At 35.3% G+C, this 20,439-nt stretch overlaps 1 protein-coding gene across 1 annotated transcript in view; it reads right to left on the bottom strand.

Moving 5' to 3' along the window:
* Positions 1-20,439, bottom strand: part of DACH1 (dachshund family transcription factor 1) — a gene marked incomplete at its 5' end in the record, with an annotated part of 389,294 nt that overhangs the window by 9,876 nt on the left and 358,979 nt on the right. The window contains one exon of the mRNA XM_029938452.1: positions 3,740-3,891. Coding sequence (XP_029794312.1) covers positions 3,740-3,891 — 152 coding nt within the window. The remainder of the gene's footprint in view (positions 1-3,739; positions 3,892-20,439) is intronic.

The following is a 20,439-nucleotide window of genomic DNA, read 5'->3' as shown; positions in this document are numbered from 1 at the left end:
TATGATTAAATGTGATTAACTATGATTAAACATAAAAAATATAATGTAACACCAATATATCTGATCTTATTCCACTCATATTTTGAAGCCAATGTCCTATTTTGTTCTTTATCTTTTTGAAAGTTTCCTCCTAATTATTTTGTCTGTTATAATTAAAATGACATATTAAAATGCAAAAAAAAACCTGTTAACTTTTTTAAAATGTACACATTATTGACCATGGCACTGAAATGTAAAACTGAAAGATATATAATCAAAGTGTTTTGGACTCAGTAGTGAGTCAACTTCTTCTTCATTTTCTTTTGTCAAACACAGAAATTAGAGAATATTTTATAAATACCATAGTTGGATAATGTTTATTTATTAGGCCATAGTGTTGCAGTCTGGGACTGTCATTTACTGTGATTTCAACAACCTTTTCAGGTCTTCCCTGTGTATTTAATTCCTCCATATACACAAATCACAGTGAACCAAACTTCATTCACATATCCCCTTCTGGCATCTATCCTCCATGCCATCCTCACCCATAACTAAATATCATCCTCTCTACCTTATTTTACTTTCCCTTTTTAATTTATTTACCTATTCTTACTTTAATACTTGTAAGTCATGGTAAGCTATTCTTATAATAAGATAAACAATGTAAATTCTTTGTTCCCAAATAGGTTGTAGCTTTGATTTACGGCATGACAGCTTGGATTGAGAATTGGAAATTCTCCTTTAAGTGTGTTCATTGGGTAGCCCATGTTCGAAGGTGTCACATTCAGTAAATTGACACTGAAATTCTAGTTTCCTCACTTAAAATCTCACAGGGAGTTCTCCAAGGACATGTTTGAATAAGGAAGCCATACGAAAAGTTTGCTCACATTGAGAAAAACAAAATCCACGTAAAATATTCTTTTTAAAAAATCATAAAAAGCAAAATCTGGAATGAATCCATATCACTCACTTCCATGAAATTACTATCCTTTATGGTAGATATACATATTTAGTATATATAGTATATTTAAAAATACTAGTGTACAGTATTTCTACAGGTCTTCTTTTAAAACAGAGAAGAAAAATCATTTATGAAAACTCAATTTGGATATGGCACGAAATGGACATCTGTCTAACCATTATAAATCTGAAAATTGAGATTTTTATCAAATATGGAATATCATTTTATGGAATCATTTAACATTAGAAAATAAACCCTTAAACACATTCTATTGAAGAGATTTTGGTCATTAATTGTAAGAAAAATAGACATATACATTAAATTGAAATATAACCCAATGTCTTAAGTTTAATTAAAATAGTAAATATACATAAGATAGCTTTAATTTCACACATGGTATTGTATGATTTGAAACATGTAAACATTTTTAACTCAATTTTTTTCATTGCCATCCTGATAAAATATCTCTAAGAGAAATATGGAGTTTTAAACTTACCACACAAAAAGTATGTTACCATTTTGAAATAAAAAGCAGAGAACCCCATTATATATAATTGAAATTGCAGAGGAAATTGACGTAGGCAGAATGTAATTACCCAAATTAGAATTTGGACAGCAAACACACTTATACTATATGACCAATAAGCCAGGGTCATGACTGCTTAAACATTCTATACCATTCCTAGAATATTACTATAACTCAATAAATGTGGCAATAATAAAGGAACTAGCATTTATAACCTTTTGCAAAATGACGTGAAACCATTACTGAACATAAATCCAGTAAACATGTGTGTATGTGTGTATGTATGTGTACATGTGTGTGTATATATATGTATATATGTGTGCATGTATTGCATATGTGTGTGTATTCCTATGCATGGAACTCAGTAAGATTTTTAATCTTTATTTTCCCTTATGTGCACGTATGTGAATGCACTGAAGTGGAGAAGCATAATTTATTTTTAACAAAATATTCTTATTGTAGGTGGTCTAGCTTTGACAGACCCAGAGATCTATGATTAGGGACTGACAATAAACAATTTAGCTTCCCTCGACTATTGTCCTATTATCAACTCTTGCTAAAATATGTCCTCAAGTTTGTCTGGAAGGTCAGAAAGAGAGTATATTAAAATCTAGAGATAACTTCAATAACATATTTGTCTAAAGTCTGTGCATTTTGAAACTGGGGTTTCCTTTTCTGTCTTCTTCTTTCTTTGAAGAAATAATTACAGTTTGAGGTGATGCAGATACATCTGTAGTCTGAGAAAGCTGGCATGGGGTAGGTAGATAAATGCTCCCAAACCAGCAGTATGTGACTCAGAGACATGATATTCACACACAACGTAAGAGTCCATGTGTGAACCCATTCTTCAGATGAGCAAGCTGGTTTATACTGATGAAACCCAGAAATATTTTCTCTGCTGAAACTGAAATTAAATGACCAGTTTGCTGCTTAAACACATTTTAGTTAATGAAGATACATACAACTGGATGGAGAATTTTAAGTAAATTCTTCACTTTTTCTTTGTTTCACATGGAGTTCTAAATATAACAAAATTAATTATTCCCTTATTTTGAGAGTGTAAATTCAGAAATGTTTAGGGATATTTTCTGAAATCATTTAATTTAACAAAAGAGAAATTCATTAAAATCTTTACCTCATTAAAAAAAACAATAATATGGATCAAACTTAGAAAAAAATTGTATGTTTATTTAAAAATATAATCAATTATTTGGCCTTGATTAAGTTTAGGCTATATTGATGATTTATTTCAATTACTGAGATATAAAACCTAAAGTTGAATACAGTTCTGGAAACTCTAATTACATTAGTATTAAAAATGCCACATTAATAGATGAGAAGATAGGTTACATTAAAGGCCTTCTGTTATGTCTTTGGAGAGGTAAATAAAATTAATTACATTTCTACTGGGAGAAAGTTTAATATGGTAGGAAATGTGTACAGAAAAATATCACTAAGAATCAAGTACTAGCATAAAAAATTAAAAAAGAGAAAACACAACAAAAGTAACAGCACAGTATCTTCAAACACATTCTTACTATTAGCTCCTCCAAATACAGAGAAGTAGAGGGTAAAAATCTCCATCTGGGGTCCACATGATCGCTTCATGTGTGGGCAAGAGAATTATGCTTTCTTGTGTCCCAAACACTCTTATTATTTTGGCTCCATGCTCTATGTTATTGTTAACTGTAAGTATTTTTGATTCATAATGTACTGTACGTAAAATATACATCCTGGGGACTACATAGGAAATCCGTGCAAAGTTTTGTATAGCTTTTTGAAGTCTGTTCTTTGAAGAAACCCTATTAACTGAAACAAACTTATTTATGAAAGAAGGGATTTTTTGGATTCTTTTATATTAGACATATTTTAAGTGACTAAACATATCATTTCCTCACTGGAAGGCCAGCAGTTTAAAAATAACTAAATATTTATTAGAACTGGTGTGCCGTCGTTTAGTAAATCAGAGACAAACTTAAACAGTTAGATTCCTCCCATCAGTTGGCCATGAGGAGAGCACTGGGACCGAATGAGTTTTTAAATGCCCAGGTCATTTTTATCGAAGCTTTTATTAAGGCTGAGGATACACATTTGGATATTTCTAAACCAGTTTGACTAGTGTAGCAAGTTTAAAATTTTGAACTGCTGGAAAAAGTTCTATGTCATGATTTAGTCAACCTCATGAGCGGATGAAGCTGGAACAGTATGAATTTGGGAAAAATTTATAGCTGAGTCTTCCACGTTCCTTTCTCGCAGGTAACAAAGAGGCCTACCTGTATGTTAGTCAGAAGGGTCTCTATGGAAGACAGTCCATCAGGAAACAGAAAAGGAGGTGGAAAACCTGGAGGTAGTGGTTGTCCATGCCCAGTTAGAGAGAGTTTGTCAAGGCTGTCTCTTGCGGTTGGTGTGGAAAGCGGGGTCTCATCTGTATGTGATTGAAACAAAAATATAGAACAAGTTACGCTTGTCTGTTTTTATTAGACCTCAGTAATGGCTTCCCTAGTGGTTTCCAGAACATTTATTGCAAATTGGTTCCTGCTATCAGGAGAAAATGCTTTCTGCTGAATTTTCTTTAATGAAAAAGCTGTGGAGATACAACAAGATAACATTAATGAGTAACTTTATAAGCCTTTTAAATGCAGTCTCTAATGAGACTGAGTTTACAGTGCCATAGAATCTTTTTAAAACAAATATTATCTCACATATAGTTGTGATAATATACTCAGGCTGACTTTATGGGCACCTTCCCAATTATCTCATTTTAGTTTGTTCTATTTGGATTGACAATAGAATATTTCTAGAGCTTCATATAAAAGAAATGCTTTGTATATTAGTATGTTTGTTCCTCAATTAACCCTTCCTTTATATCAATGATTTGTTCAAATATATTCTTAAGCAATCTATAAAAGAATGTGCAATTAAAATTTGCCATTTTATGACTAAAAGGAAAAACTGGAATCAAATATATTCCTAAATTATAAATGAATTATTCAGTATCATTAAAACTAAAGGTCTAATTCTATTGACCCTGAATACTTTTTACCTTCCTATTGAAAAACTAGTCCTTTATACATGAAAAAGGAGTCCAAAGAAAGGGTAATGAAACATAACTTCCATAACAATATTTAAAACATCAAATATAAACCCTCTAAGATAAACTAATCTCTACTTTGTCTATTGAATATTCTTCAATGTTTTAAGCATCTTAGAGTCACGTCCCAATATGGATTCTTTTTATTCTCATGATGCAATCTTTTCACCCAGTTCTTTATTATTTAAACATTTTTTTTACAGTTTTATTTAAGACACCTACAAGTTATGGCTTATTTTAGGTTATTATACCACAGAGAAAATTTTATTCATGGCAGGATTCTCAATTTTATAAATATTTTCATATTTCACCCCAGGAAAATTAATCAGAGCAATGTATTTGCACAGTCCTGATAGTATCTCTCAATTTTGCAAGTGGCTAAAAACTTCAGCACACTTGCCTTTATGCTTATAATTTGATTCCACTGTTCTCGATCATTCCTTTATTTTTCATTACAACACCTAACCACACAACACATTTTCCAATTACCTCTCTCTGGGGCAGAAATATTATGGAAGTAGCCACACTTCTCTGTCTCTAACTAATGTCAGAACAAGTTAAGTTCATCTCCCTCACCCTTCCACATTTCCAGTTAACAAACCACAAGGGAAGCGAGTTTGGGGAGGAGAGTGTTGGACACAAGCCTTCTATTAACTGCCTCCCTTCTCATGCTACATTCGCTCCTCTGCAGTCTCTCCTTTCACTCCCTTCTCTGTTGACTTACTGACAGGTGATCTGAGGCAGCAGGTTCTAGAAGAAGAAACAGAGTAAGCAGCTAAAGTAGGACTCACTGTGTCGTTATTTTTTTTATCACTCTTGTCACCGGGGTTGAAGAAAGACTGCCGTGCAGGGGTAGGGCTACTGCATGGCTAATGTGATCAAGATGATCTTGGACACCCTTTACCTAGCTGTCATAAATTACTTCTCCAGACCAAGGCTGCTAGTGTTTTCTCATAATAGCTCCAAAAAGGCACTTGTTAAACATCTATGTGCATGTGAAATTGTTTGAGAATGGAGAGCAATATTTTTCGATCAGCATCACCTTAGCTGTCACATGCTAAAGAAAATGTGGCTTAATAGATCATGGGGATAATAATTGCTTGTCTCTTGAAGAGAGGCATGAAACCAGATGACCACCTGAGTTTGCTTTCAGCTTTAGAGACTGAGTCCACAATTCTTTAAAGATCATCCAAGAAAAAAGCACCATACGAATGTACACACACACACACACACACACACACACACACACACACACATTTGAGTCTAAGTTTCATCATTCTTATGACTATTTGATTTAACTTCAATACATTTATGCTTGACTATGTTTGGCTGTTGTGAAAATTAATTTATAAAATCACTCATGACACACATATTTACATAGTCAATATTTACTTAACATAAACAACGTGCTAGACACTGAGGACAGAATGCTGAAAAACATAATCTACAAGCCTCAAGCAGCTCAATCTGGACTGGAGTGACTGATCCCAAGCATTAAGTAGCCAATTCCTATAGTTATGAAATATTTTGTCCTCCATCATTATTTCATTAGCTACTCCATTTTTCCCGATAGAGGAGGAAAATTGCTCCATTTATGTGTGTGCGCGCACATGCATGTGTGTCATCTGTTTTTATGTAGTTGCTTCAACAGAATGCTCATGCTTGTCTTGGTCCTCATGGTTTCAACTATCATTCGGTATAGACTCGCAGTATTGGATCCATTCATTAGTCCTTTTACATAGTAGAGATACTACATAAGACCACCCTAACTAAATACAGAGTTAAGAAACAATAAAATTTATGGCACAGTGACGACTAAAGAAACGAAAAATAAAGGGTGATTCTTCGGATCAATATACATTTTTGAAAAGAAGACACACTAATCAAAGATCAAACACACAAAACAAAAATATTCCTTTGGGCTTCAAGACCCTACTAAAAAGTTGTCATCTTGTGGCAATTAACATCATAGAAAGTCTTATTTAGTCTTCTTACAAAGATAGTAAAATTGGTAATATAGTTCTTCCTTTTGAAATAAAATGACCTTTGATATCCTAAATGTTCTAAGAAGATTAAAGCAAATGTTTGAGAGGCCAGACAACATGGAAAAGAATTTTGACATTACCTAACTCCACTGACTTCAAACAGTGAACAATGATGAAGCACAAATTCACAAAACACCGTATTCCAACTTGATATATCTGCACATACTTTTTAAAGTTTTATCTTTAAAAGAAAGCTTGTCAGGTGGCATTTTTTTTGGATTATTACAGCATTTGACAATGTAATCTGTTTTTTGTTCTTGAATATTCTGATTTCAAATAATTTTAAACTTATGGAAGCATTGCAAGAATTGCAAAGAATTCCTATATCCTCCTGGAGTGCACTGCACAGTAGCCCCCGTAAAATACATATCCATGCCTAATCCCTGGAACCGAGTAATGGTAGCTTGCTTGGAAAGAGGATTTCTACGGATGTGATTAAGTTAAATATCTTGAGGTGAGGAGATCATCCTGGTTTAGGATGAGTGCTAAATCCAGTGACAAGTGTCATTATAAGAGAAAAGCAGAGTGAGACTTGAGAGAGACAGATGAGATCCACAGTGAAGAAGAGAAGACAGAGTGGAGAGGGAAACGGAGATCAGAATTTCCCAGCCATAGTAAATGCATGATGCTGACAGTCACCAAAAGCTACAAGAGGTAAAGCACGGATTCTCTGTTATAGCCTCTTGCGGGGGTTTGTGGGGTGCTTATGCCTGGGAATACTTTGACTTTTTAGATCTCTGTCTTCCAGAACTCCAGTAGGAAAACTAATTTTTGTTTTAAGCCATCAAGACTGTGGCAATTTGTTAAATCAGCCCTAGCAAACTAACTCAACTCCTCACTCAAATTCACCAATTGTTTGCATTTTGCCATGTTGGGTTGGAAATTTGGGGCACTTGGGTGGCTCAGTCGGTTAAGTGTCCGGCTTTGGCTCAGGTCATGATCTCACGGTTCGAAGGTTCGAGCCCCGCGTCAGGCTCTGTGCTGACAGCTAGCTCAGAGCCTGGAGCCTGTTTCAGATTCAGTATCTCCCTCTCTCTCTGACCCTCCCCTGCTGGCGCTGTCTCTCTCTGTCTCTCAGAAATAAAAAAACATTAAAAAAATTTGAAATAATTTCTCTGTCTCTCTCCCTCTCTTGTTCTGTGTGTGTGTTTGCATATGTTTGAACCATCTTCCCTTTTAATCTGAAAGTGTCAGTGCCTATTTCATAAGTATAAGGACACTCTTACCTGACCATGGTAAGACTAACATACAGAGAATACTATTGTTTAATGAAGAGTTTGTATTCCAATTTCATTACCTGTAGGATATTTTAATGTGCAGAGTTAAATAATTAATACCTCCTAGAATGTACTTGACATGTACTTGGAGAATATTTTCTCTGGGCTTGTGGTAGGTATGTAGTAGCCTCTAAAATGGCCTCTGATGGTTCCTCCCTCCTGTTATTTATATCTAGAGCCTTCCCCATTAATCTGAGTCAGATCTAACAAATACAGAAAATCAAATGTGTTGGGCTGTCCCTTCCAAGTTTCAGTTACAAAAAGTTTATAGTTTCCATTTATCTCTCCATCTTTCTCTTATATTCTTGCCCTAGGATAAACCAGCTGTTGTGTCACGAGACAGCCCTATGGAGGTACCTGTGACCAGGAACTGAGGCCCGCCAGAAACCATGTGAGCTGGCTTGAAAGCAGAAGCCCCCTGCCCGGTTGACCCTTTAGATGAGGCTACAGCACAGGCTGACAGGAGAGTTGAAACCTCATGAGAGACCTTAAACCAGAAGCACTCAGCTAAGCTGCAGCCCAATTCTGATCCACACAAGTTAAGATTTTAAATGTTTGGTGGTTTAAGGCACTAATCAATCGGTGGGACAATTTGTTACACGGCTACTGATAACTAGAACAGGGCATAACATTTTGAATACTTTGGGATACGTATAGAAAATGACTTAGGGTCCAAAGCATATCAACTACTTTGGACATGTAACAACTTCTCCAGGCTTCCATTTCCTCAAATGAAAACAAAACAAAACTAGTAGGAAGAACGAGACAAATTCTAGTGTCACACACATGTAAAACTTCATATTCTCTATCATCTCTTATAAAAATTCTTAAAAATTAGTTGAGTAGATGGGGTGCCTGGGTGTCTCAGTCAGTTAAACACCTGACTTCAGCTAGGAACATGATCTCATGGTTCATGAGTCTGAGCCCCACATTGGGCTCTATGCTGACAGCTCAGAGCCAAGAGCCTGCTCCGGATTCTGTGTCTTCCTCCCTCCCTCCCTTTCCCCATTCATACTCTGTCACTCTCTCTCTCTTTCAAAATAAACATTAAAAAATTAAAAAAAAAAACAACAACAGTTGAGTGGACATTTCACCTATATTGACTGAAAAAGAATTGAGTCACATAAACACAAAATTTCAAAGCAAGCAATTGATTATAAGGTTTACTAATACCATTTTAAAGGCTTCTTAACTTTTCTTGCTTCATTTTGTCAAATTAGAAAAAGTTCAACCAAATACAAAACAGGCCCTCCCTACACCTGGGATGGCAAATTAGAGGCAGGGAAGGGTGTCGCCTTCTAAGAATAAAGTAAGCACTTCTGAAAGGTGCATTAACTAGGGTACAATTTTTTTAAGTACTCCATATCCATAGGGGACCAGCAGTTATGCCAGTTCTCAAAGGAGTTCTTGTTATTTTTAAATTCCTAAAAAAGAGTGGCTTATAACTTTCTTGTATTTTAATTCGGTTGCGGGGAAGATAGAGCCGCACATAATACAATGTCACAAATGATTTCATCTGCTACCCAGAAAAATACTGATTAACATTTTAATAATTACATAATAAATATAATGACAGTTATAACAACATACAATCAATTAGGATCAATTAGAATATAATGGCCAAGATAAAGAGAAAGCAGAGGTGGAAGATAAGAAAATGTTTAAAAATCCAAAATCAATGAAGTATGAAAAAACGATATTTCATTCTGCTTATCATCTCATCTCATGATTCTCCTTGTATTCTAAGTCACATATCAATAAATGACTATCAGTAAGATTGATGCCTCTGTAAGACAGCTTTTTTTTCCATCCAATCTTATCACACATAACAATTTAGCAGGATATCCTAAGGAACAATGTTGTTTAAAAAAATAATGGGCCTCTACTTTTAAAATGTTTTCTTTCCTGTTAATAAAATCTACTCAGTTGTTATTTTCATAACTAATCCCTTTGGGTTTGAATTATAAATTCTCTTTCAAGTTCTTGTGAGTGTGTGTGTGTGTGTGTGTGTGTGTGTGTGTGTCTTTTTGTGTCTCATGTCTTTTATTACATCATAAATTCCAAGTAGAAAAATATTCGCTTTTAGAAAAACCATACGTTCCAAGGGAATTCACATTTATTCATCTTGATGTAAGTAGATAGCAACATTATTAAAATAAAAAAGTCTCCGTATTTAATGTTTACAAGTGATCTGGGATTTTGCATGAAAATGTTATATTTTTTATACTGGAAAAGTAAAACAAATGTTAACAACTATTCTAGAGAATATGGCTCTATGAATAGTTATTTATCAAAATGTAAATGTGTCTTTGCCTTTTTGATACATTTCCACCACAATTATATAGAAAGTTACATTTATTGATGTTCTTGTAAACTCATCAGCCACATTATTCAACTGGAGTACAGGCATGAATAATCTAAAATACTAATGGTTGCTGTTTAAAAGATTTATTTGAAACTTATATTCAGACATCAGACACAGTCATTTAAATTGGGTTCAATCATATTCTCAATCCTAGTTCACTCCTACTGTAGTACTCTGGGTTTCATTAGGCAATAGAAACTAATAACAAAGTTGAATAATGTGATTCAGAGTGTAATCTTAAATTAGAAATGGTCATGTAAACTTTTTTTCTTTCTATTTCCATTTCTCATGAAATAAGGAATTCCAAAATATCATATCAAAATTTATTTGCATGACTTTCATGTATCTCTTTCAATTCTTATAAAAAATCCAGGGCTATGGTAAAGGAAAGCTAATTTCCTGTATTTAATTTTAAGCTCACTTCTCAAAATCTGGATACAGCTATGGTGAAATGAAAAGCAAATCAGGATAGATTCAGAAAGTGTGAGTTCGAGCCCTGGCTCTAGCAAGTACTGGCAAACAGTAGAGCAAAAATTCCATCTTCTATATCCTATGAGGTTCATTTGATTTGTTTATTAAAAAGATAATTAGAAACTCAAAGGATTATAGTTTAAATCCAATTTGATTATGTATATGCAAATGCTTTGTAAAATATAAAATGCTAACAATAAACTATCAATAATTAACAAATTGCTACATATATTACACACTTCCTTTTGTAAACTTGTCTGCAATGTGCCATGGAGAGACTCTTGCTCTTATACCATAAGCACGAAAGTTCTATACTATTTCTTCCTAATGAGGCTCCTGATGATGAAGTATTAGGTTGATAACAAGTTATTACTATATGTTATTAGAGTTGCCTTATACAAACTAACCTTGAATTAGTTCAGCGAACAGTTAAAATTAACTATGATAGAAGTAACTACAGAAAGGGCAAAAGAATATGAACTAGTTTATCAACTTCTCTTCTGGCATCAGGACCTAGAGGAAATGGGTAAGGTGACTTACACGGAAAGAAAACAGTACAGATTCTGGAGAAATTGACTGACAGAAGCATAAAAAACAGTTATGAGTTTCCTTGGAACAGTATATGGATTTTGAGCCGGGGCGAATGGAGGGAAGGATTTACTATGGAGAGAAGATCATTGTAAGTGCATATTTGGCAAGATACAGGAGTTGTGCTAAAATGGACACCAAACTCACAGTTCTGCCTAATTTGATGCATTTTAAAGTATGTATTACACATATACACAATTATCACCTTTGAATCAGTGGCTATTAACTCTTGTGTAGTTTACCTGTGAGATGCTGATGGAAATTAGGGACCACTCCTTAACGGTAGAAATAGAACATAGAATCTCAGCTCCCTAACACAGAGTAAGCACTTAATTAATATCTGTTGAAAGAATATGTGAATGAGATGAGTTGAGGCAAAAGCTGGAGCAGTAAAAAGGCAGAAATGAGAAGGAATAAGTCTACGGTGCACCCTGAGGTTACATCACATCCATGATAGTAAAACTAAAAATAACCTTCTATTGGAAAACCACTCTATTGATTGCCAAGACAATTTCATAGACATTATCTTGTGTTAGGAGGAAGCTCTAGGAAGAGGATTTTAAAAATGCATGCAATTATAATCTCAATAAGGTTATGTGCCAAAAGATTGACTCAAATGGAACCCAGTGGTTATTAAGAAAAAGAAGACATTATATTTAGATGATACAAGTTGTGAAAGAGTAAGGAAAATAAAATCTTCATGGCAAGGTGTGTTAGAAAGGTGCACTCAATATTGGGAAAGAATTAAACAGGAGGAGGTCAAGGGGTTCTATAAGGAAACCACGCAGGGTTAACTGTTCAAGGAAAACTGTCATCCCGAATGTCCTGAAAAAACTTTGTATTTTTAAAGGGAAGGCCAATTTTCTACCATTATGCTCAAAACAGAGTGTTCAATTTCTGGCTATCCTACATTTATATTTCAAAAATCTCTGAATAAAGGAAACTCTAAATTAAGCTATAAATTAGTAATTCCAAACAGAGACTGGACAGCAAACTCCTCACCATCTTTGGCACCTGAGACAATGAAACTATGCACGCTGATGTCTGTGTGTACATTTTTTTTTCAAGCCACCTCTTGGGATTGCTTGGCAAAAATGGAATGGTACCAAACATCACACACACACACACACACACACACACACACACACACACACACAGATCTACCCTTTAAACCCTTTGGGTGGCTTTTACCCCTGCATGTTTGTTAAAGTCGTAAGTCATAGTGTTTAGGAACGAGCTGGCACAGCCATGCTGAAAAGATCCTCCTACGTGGCCTTTCCGTCTTTTCCCTGACCCTGTGGGTTTAACCCCACTGCTGGGACTGCAAGTGAATATGGGAAAACAGTTATTGAAAGCTGCATAACACACACGGTTATATTTCCTCGGTTGATGTTTTGCATATCTGCACAGTAGGGCCATTAAGGGCTCTAAGAGCACAACGGAAACAATCACAGCGTTTGTTTTTAGATGACTGACTCAGGACATGTACACCAGGCTTTATATAGAAACTGTTTTTGTTTTATTAAGGGACTGTTTGCCTGTTAGTGATAACATCATTAAAAATAAATGAAAGGGGGCTGGTAAAATGCTTCCCAAAAGCAGAAACCTAATTAAAGGTGATATGCCTGCTATGAGGCTTTTTTTCAGGACTCAGAAATAGAACGAGGTTAGTTCTCTCTCATTTTATAAGGCCCAGAGAAGACCTCACAGTAAAACATCACTTCTGATCTAATTTTCTATTTCTGTGTACTTTAATAATCTACTTTGCAGTCTGTGCTTGCCCATAGAAAGTGAGCTGGTTTTGTTCCCACAGATAGCTGCTTCATCATGTCACACTGCATGAAAAAATCTGATGGTTCGGGTCAAACAAAAAAAAAATGCACTCTCCTTTTAAAGCAGATCGCACTGGTTGTGATATACACAGTCACAGCAGTTGAAATAATGCACAAACAGTTCATAACCCTAGAAGACCACTTTTGAGAGCCTGAGTTGATGGTAAAAAACATTTCCAAATCATGGTTTATAATTTCAGAAAGAAAAAAAAGTAGCCCCTTTCATTTTAAGGGGTGGAGTTACTCTAATATCATGGATGGTGGAAAAAGCAGGAAACTGCATTCTCTTGATAACTCTGCCCTTATTGTGCTGTGACCTTGGCCAATTTACTTAAATTTACATCTGCCAAAAATGAGTTTCTGAAATGTGCTTTGAGAATTTTCAGGGGGCGGGGGGAGGGAAGGAGTTGTCACATCAATTCAAGGCCTTTTCAAAATTAATATTACTTTAGAAGTAAAGAGAAAAAGACCAGAAGACTGGACTCCCGCACAAAGCACTATAGTTTGATATCCTGGTTTTTCTTGTCACCTCGGCACAGTTCAGGTTCATTTATGAGTCTCCAAGCTGAAAATGAATCTCTTGCTAAGTAAATAAAACAGAACGATTCCCGACTTATCCCCCTGAAGTATAAAGTAGCTCTGGTAGTATGGATTATTTAAACTCGGATTTGCACATAGGTGTTAGACTAAAATTATCATGGGATTATCAAAAGTGTGAGAAATCTTCGGAAATCATTTGGTGTAAATTTTCATTTTTCAGACAGAATAAGTCCAATAAGTGACTGACCCAAAGTTCTTCAAACCCAAGTTTGCAAATTCTCATTTTTTCTTCATTAAAAGTTATAGTGTCAATTTAGAGGAAATACTGGGAAAAACTATTCTGAATTCTACCAAGGGTATGCGTACCCACAAACATACACACATTTAGGACCACAGAAACATGGCAGGATGTTTAATAAATATTATAGAATTTTAGGAGCGATAATGATAATGTGATGCAATTTAAAGACTAGAGTCCTTATTGTTAAGATACATACACTGGAGATTTTAAAAAAAGTATTTACAGGTTGAGTAAAATATGTTGGGGATTGGGCTCAAAATTCTCTGGGGGAGAGGAGGAATTGGGAATTATAATACTGGTCGGGGCTCGCAATGATCATTTTTAAAGCCAAATGATGGGTAGGCATATGGGGGGGGTCCATTACTCTATACTAATTTTATGCTTGTTTGAAATTTTCTATAATAAAAAGGTTTTAACATAAAAATAATGCTATGCAGTAAAAATTCCATTAACTCATTTTTCTTTCAAAATTCAGACGCATTGGTATGATGAAGATCATCAACATTACCATCGAAATAACTAGCATATACCGAGTGCTCTCTGTGTGTGCAAAGCCGTGTTCTAAGCACTTTGCATGCATTAACTAATTTAATCCTCTCAATAATTCTGTTAGATTGTTACTAGTGTTCTACTCATTTTACACATGAGTAGATAGAGGTAAACATAAGTTAATTAACTTGCCAAGAAAACTCAGCTAGTATAGAGAGGAGCCAAATTCAAACCTAAGTTGTCCTGCTTCAGAGTTGTTAAACATACAAGGCATAACACATAAATTATCTATAAGATTTTTTAAATGCATTGGTGTATGTGTTCAAGTATAAGAAACACACATTTCGAAAAAGGTAATAATTTTATAATTATTGTATCTCAGACTAGAAAGAAAACTTCGCCATTTTTATTTCATACCTTAATCAAGGCTTGACTTACTCCTTAAAACCTAGCCAGCATTCATCCTAAGCAGCCAAGATTCATTCAGACTGGTGATTTGCACTGTCACACTTTTGATCATTCATTTATTTTTTAAGGTTATTTACTGATTTTGAGAGAAAAAGAATGTGAGCATGAGTCAGGGGAGGGGCAGAGAGAGAGGGAGGGGGAGAGAATCCCAAGCAGGCTCCACAATGTCAGCACAGAGCCTGATGTGGGACTCAAATCCACAAACCGTGAGATGATGACCTGAGCTGAAATCAAGAGTCAGATGCTCAACCAAAAAATGAGCCACCCAGGCATCCCAGTGATCATTCATTTTTGAGTCAAAGATATTTATCTTAGAAATGAAATTCCAGATTCTCACCACCTGGGACTAGACCTCCAACCACAAGTATAATAGACATTCAGCATCATCCTTAATTTCAGGTATTTCCTACACATGCCCCCATTCTACACTTTTACTGAATGTCAAGCATACACTTTCTCTTTGAGAAATATTTTACCATGAAAATATCACATTTAAAATGGCACATGCATTCCATTAGGTAAAAAAACACAAAAGAAAGAAACACAAAGAAACAAGACCTACATAAGATTCTTAAAAAATTACACATCAAGTATAAAAATATTACAAGTGTAAAAAATTGCAAGAAATTCACTGCAAGAAGGAGCCAGTTCCATGCCTTTCTCATTCATCAGCCACAATTCAACCTTGGGTATTGCCGCTTGTTCCAGTTTGGTATCTCTTGAATTGCCTCATCATACTCCTAGCCATGAACTTGCCTCACTTTTCACCGTAAGAACTTTGTTTAGGTTTCCAGTGCCAGCCGCTCCCCCATTCCATCTCCGTGCTCCATACTCACGCCCAAAGCTCCTAGAGTTCTTGTCTACCACTGGGCTCTAGTAAGATATCAGGTACCAGGCTGCTGAGCCGCTGCCCTAGACAACAGCTTGCTGGCCTAGATAAATTAACTTATGTAAGTCGGCTAATTTATCATGAATAATGACTCCTTCTAGGCCACAGGTGTGTTTTACTAGGTCGCTTTCTTCTCACATCCCTTGCTACAATCTCCTGAGATGCGAAGCATGTCACGCAGTCCTGAACCCATTCATGTTTTTCCGCCCATTTGGAACAACTAATAACTAATACATTTTAGTGGGGCCATCCCAAATGATCAAATTCAATGAAAATTATAACCAAAAAAAGTTTTTTGGAAGTCTGTTTCCTTAGTGTGTGTAACATGAAAAACTGAGGGAAGCAACTCTCGCCATCTTGTTCACCACTGTGATCTCAATGCCTGGCACGTGACACAATTTTCATCACTGATTGCATACGTGATATGACTGACCTTCAAAACTAGTTAGTTGATCAAGCTCTTTCTTCTTGTATTAATAAAGATACATATAAGCTGAGGTTAGTCTACAGTTTAAATTCGTTGAGTCTGAATGAATGAGAAAATATCTAATACAACATGCTTGGACTTGGGTTGACTTCTTAGAAATGTGAATCCAGCATAAAAACTTTTCTACCTTATTTACAGTATTTTTTAAAGTTTATTTTTATTTGAGAGAGACAGATCGAAAGGAAGTGGGAGAGAGGCAGAGAGAGAGAGAGAGGGAGAGAGAGAGAGGGAGACAGAAGTCCAAGGCTCTGCACCATCAGAGCAGAAGACAACGTGGGGTCCCAACCCACAACCCTGAGATAATGACCTGAGCCTAAATCAAGAGTCAGATGCTTCGCTGATTGAGCCACCTAGGTGCCACTGTTTATGACAGTTTAATCTACATTTAAAACCCCCAATTTTTAAAAACAGTGTAATTATATTTGTGACTATCCCTACAGAACAGGGACTGCTTGACAATGTGTAAAATACCTAAGATCTGATTCATGAACCTAAAATGTGACGTTGGCTGCTCTGAGCACTAGTGGACATGCCATGACAGAGGGTCAGTGCAAAGGCTGATACGCATCCTGTCGAGAATATTATAGAAACTCTTCCCTAGAAATTGATAGGAGGTTAAACTAAATGACCTTTTTATCCCTTTTACCTATTGAGATTTTACGACTTCTTCCTTTAAAACTAACTGCTTTCTAACATAGCCATATAAAAATGCAAAGGAGAGCACTAATTTTTAGGATTTAGGGAAATATAAAAAGTTAAGAGTGTATGTTTATGTCAAAGTCAGCATTCTTCCCTTGGCGAGAAGGGGATTCCTGAACAGCACAGCTGCTATTTTGCAAGTCTCAGAGCATATAAACATAACACGAATCCCTGGACCTTTACTACGTATAAGTTTTAAAACATTGATTTCCAATTTATAACCACTTGTTCTTTGTAGCAAATAAAAAAGAGATGACATTGCCAGATTTATAAAATTGTTGTTTTAGCTTTTTAGCATGTTATATTTAGGAAAAACATCTGTTGGCTCGCGAAAAGTAAAAGTTGAATAGCAATGAGGTGTCCTGCCTCAGTTTTCCTTTATGACCTATTTTTAAATTTAATTGAAAATGGAGTGCCTGGGTGGCTCAGCCGGTTAAGCATACGACTTCAGCTCAGGTCATGATCACATGGTTCGTAGTTTCTAGCCCTGCATTGGGTTCTGTGCTGACAGCTCAGAGCCTGGAGCCTGTTTTGGATTCTGTGCCTCCCTCTCTCTCTGCCCCTTCCTTGTTCACACTCTGTCTCTCTCTGTCTCAAAAACAAATAAACATTTAGAAATTAAAAAAAAATAACTTTAATTGAAAAACTGTTTGAAATGTTAAAATTGCTTTACATTCTGAAATACAAACACAAATCATTTTTGGACCCATTGAAGTAATTCCTGTTACCTTCTACTTTATACCCTGTATGGCTAATAGCATGGATGCCTCAGATTCATTTTGAGGAATGTTTTTAAATCATAATGAAGTTATGCATTTATGGTGGGAAACAGAAAACGGATGAAGAATCGTAACTGGATAGGAAACCTGTGTTCCGGGATCTGAGGTGTGGGTGAGACCCAGTGCACCAGAGAAGAGTTGGCAGGTGCAGGTGTCAGAGAAGTAAGAACCCTGGAATTACAGGAGCTCCTGTAGGCCAGACATGAGGTTGTGGCCCGCCATGGTCAGGAGCACTTCGGGCATGGGTGACCATCTTACAGAAATGTCACTTATTTCTAATCCTGTACGTCTCATGAGAATATAGAACCATTTTATCCTCTTATGCCCATGTGAGCATCCATTCCCCTGCATGCTCAAGTCAAATCAAACTAGCATTATGGGTACCTAATATTTTCCTCTATATTTCTTTGTTGTTAACCTTTCCTCATTAAATGCAAGTTCCTTAAGAATAAAATTCCTCCCTGTTTTGATGGTATTGTGTTCCCTCTACTGCTAATGGTGCTTCGCATTTACTAGGCTCTCAAGAAACATGTGTAGAGTGAATAAATAAGTGTTCAAGAAGTATTTCAAAATGAAATAAATTAATCTCTCAGGCTATTTCTCTGTATTTAATTTTACTAAGGATTCTCAAATTTGTAAACAAATATATTAAAGATTTTTATTTTTGTTAATGTTTATTTTTGAGAGAGAGAGATGGAGCGTGAGTAGGGGAGGGGCAGAGAGAGAAAGTGAGACACACACACAGAATCCAAAGCAGGCTCCAGGTCCCAAGCTGTCAGCACAGAGCCCAATGTGGGACTCAAACTCATGAACTATATAAAATCATGACCTGAGCCAAAGTCGGATGCTTAACTGACTGAGCCACCCAGGCGCCCATAGTTAAAGATTTTTCTTAATGACAATTAAGGACTTAGAGAAGTTATATTACTATAGATAAAATGACCTTATACAATCTAATGTAACTGAAGGAAATTTAAAGAAAATTGTATAATATGCAAGTATATGTATAAAAATGACTGCATGCACATACAAAAAAATACTAGGGACATATAGGTATGTAAGTGTGTAGAATGCTTCTATACTTAGTCAGTAACTATTCTATCTTTAGACTATTAATCTTCTTTAAAAACTATCACCAAAAGCTTTAGGCAAATATAAACAAGTTTATTATTTGACATAATAAATTACCTTTTGTTACTTATTCCTTCTCCCCATATAGTAAGATTCCAAAAGTATGAAAAACCCAGAAAGAACCTGGAAGTTTTACTACTACTTTCTATTTCATTTCAGCATATGTACTGAAACATTATTTCATAAATGAGTTAATACTAAGGAAAATTTCACAACAATTAAAATATTCAACTATATTAGAAAATACCTTCTATTTGAACAAACAAACCAAACATGTAAATTTCACTCCTACATTCTTGATATACATGAAAAACTCACATTGCTCTTTAATGTCATTTTACATTAGGAAATTTAAAGAAATACCATAATAACAAGTAAAAAGAGTATACTTATATGCATTTTCAAAACTCACACATAACTCAAGATTCTAGTATGTCTCTACCAATGATGGCCCAGTAGTTACGGGGGAGAATTTATATTGGATTCACTTCTTTTTAGTTGGAATCATCACAAATATAGTACTTCATTGTTTATCTTATTATAATGCATTCTAAAATCTATTCTCTAACTTTTATTTGATAGCATACACATTCTCCACAGAAATTTGAACACAGTGCCTAGCATTGAAATAGATTAAAAAAATATCATGGGGGCACCTGGATGGCTCAGTCAGTTAAGCATCTGACTTTGGCTCAAGTCATGATCTCACAGTTCTCAAGTTCAAGCCCTGCACTGGGCTCCACACTGACAGCAGGCAGCCTGCTTGGGATTCGCTTTCTCCCTCCCTGCCCCTCCACAACTCAAACTTGCATGCACATGTGTACAAATACACACCTTCTCTCTCTCTTTCTCTCTATAAAAAAATGATAATCTAAAGAAAATTATCTTCATTATTAAAATTATTTTCAGAATTGTTATATTTAATAATAAATTTCTTCAGAGGCTTTTTAGGAAACCAAAATAATCCTGAAATAGGAACTTATCTTGCCAGTCATTTAGTTGGCAAATCAGCCAAGTTAGTCTTCCTAGAAATATTTATAGATGAATAGCAAATTCAATATGGTATGGTGTACACGAAGATAAGAAGAAAGGAATATTGGAACAAGCAAGGACATTTAGTCCATCCTTGGACATCCTGGAGGAAGAGAAATCCAAGCTCAGAATGAAGAAAAATCAGGATACAAAGTCTTAAGGCATAGCTAAAGCTTTCATCTATGGAGACAGAGAATACATTTTGGAAAAAATATATATTTTATTGTTTCAAACCTTATATCAAGTTTCTAAACTTGCCCTTTACTTAGATTAACTCCTTCAAAGGTTAATATATTTTTCTATCATCTATTTATTGAAAAAAAAAGGAAAACAATCCTCTTGTCTACCAATATTTCATCTCATTATTCCCACATTGCCCTGGTAGGCAAAAAATGAGGCTAAGTTGAAAGAAAGTTATCCCAGTGAGCCAATGACAATCCTAGTGATTACCATCTTGTGTTCTAAGAAATTCCTTTAAGAAATGATCTT

Source organism: Suricata suricatta, chromosome 4 (assembly GCF_006229205.1).
Source record: "Suricata suricatta isolate VVHF042 chromosome 4, meerkat_22Aug2017_6uvM2_HiC, whole genome shotgun sequence".
Lineage (NCBI taxonomy): Eukaryota > Metazoa > Chordata > Mammalia > Carnivora > Herpestidae > Suricata > Suricata suricatta.
Note: the sequence above shows the minus strand (reverse complement) of the source record. Positions and strands in the feature narration are given on the sequence as shown.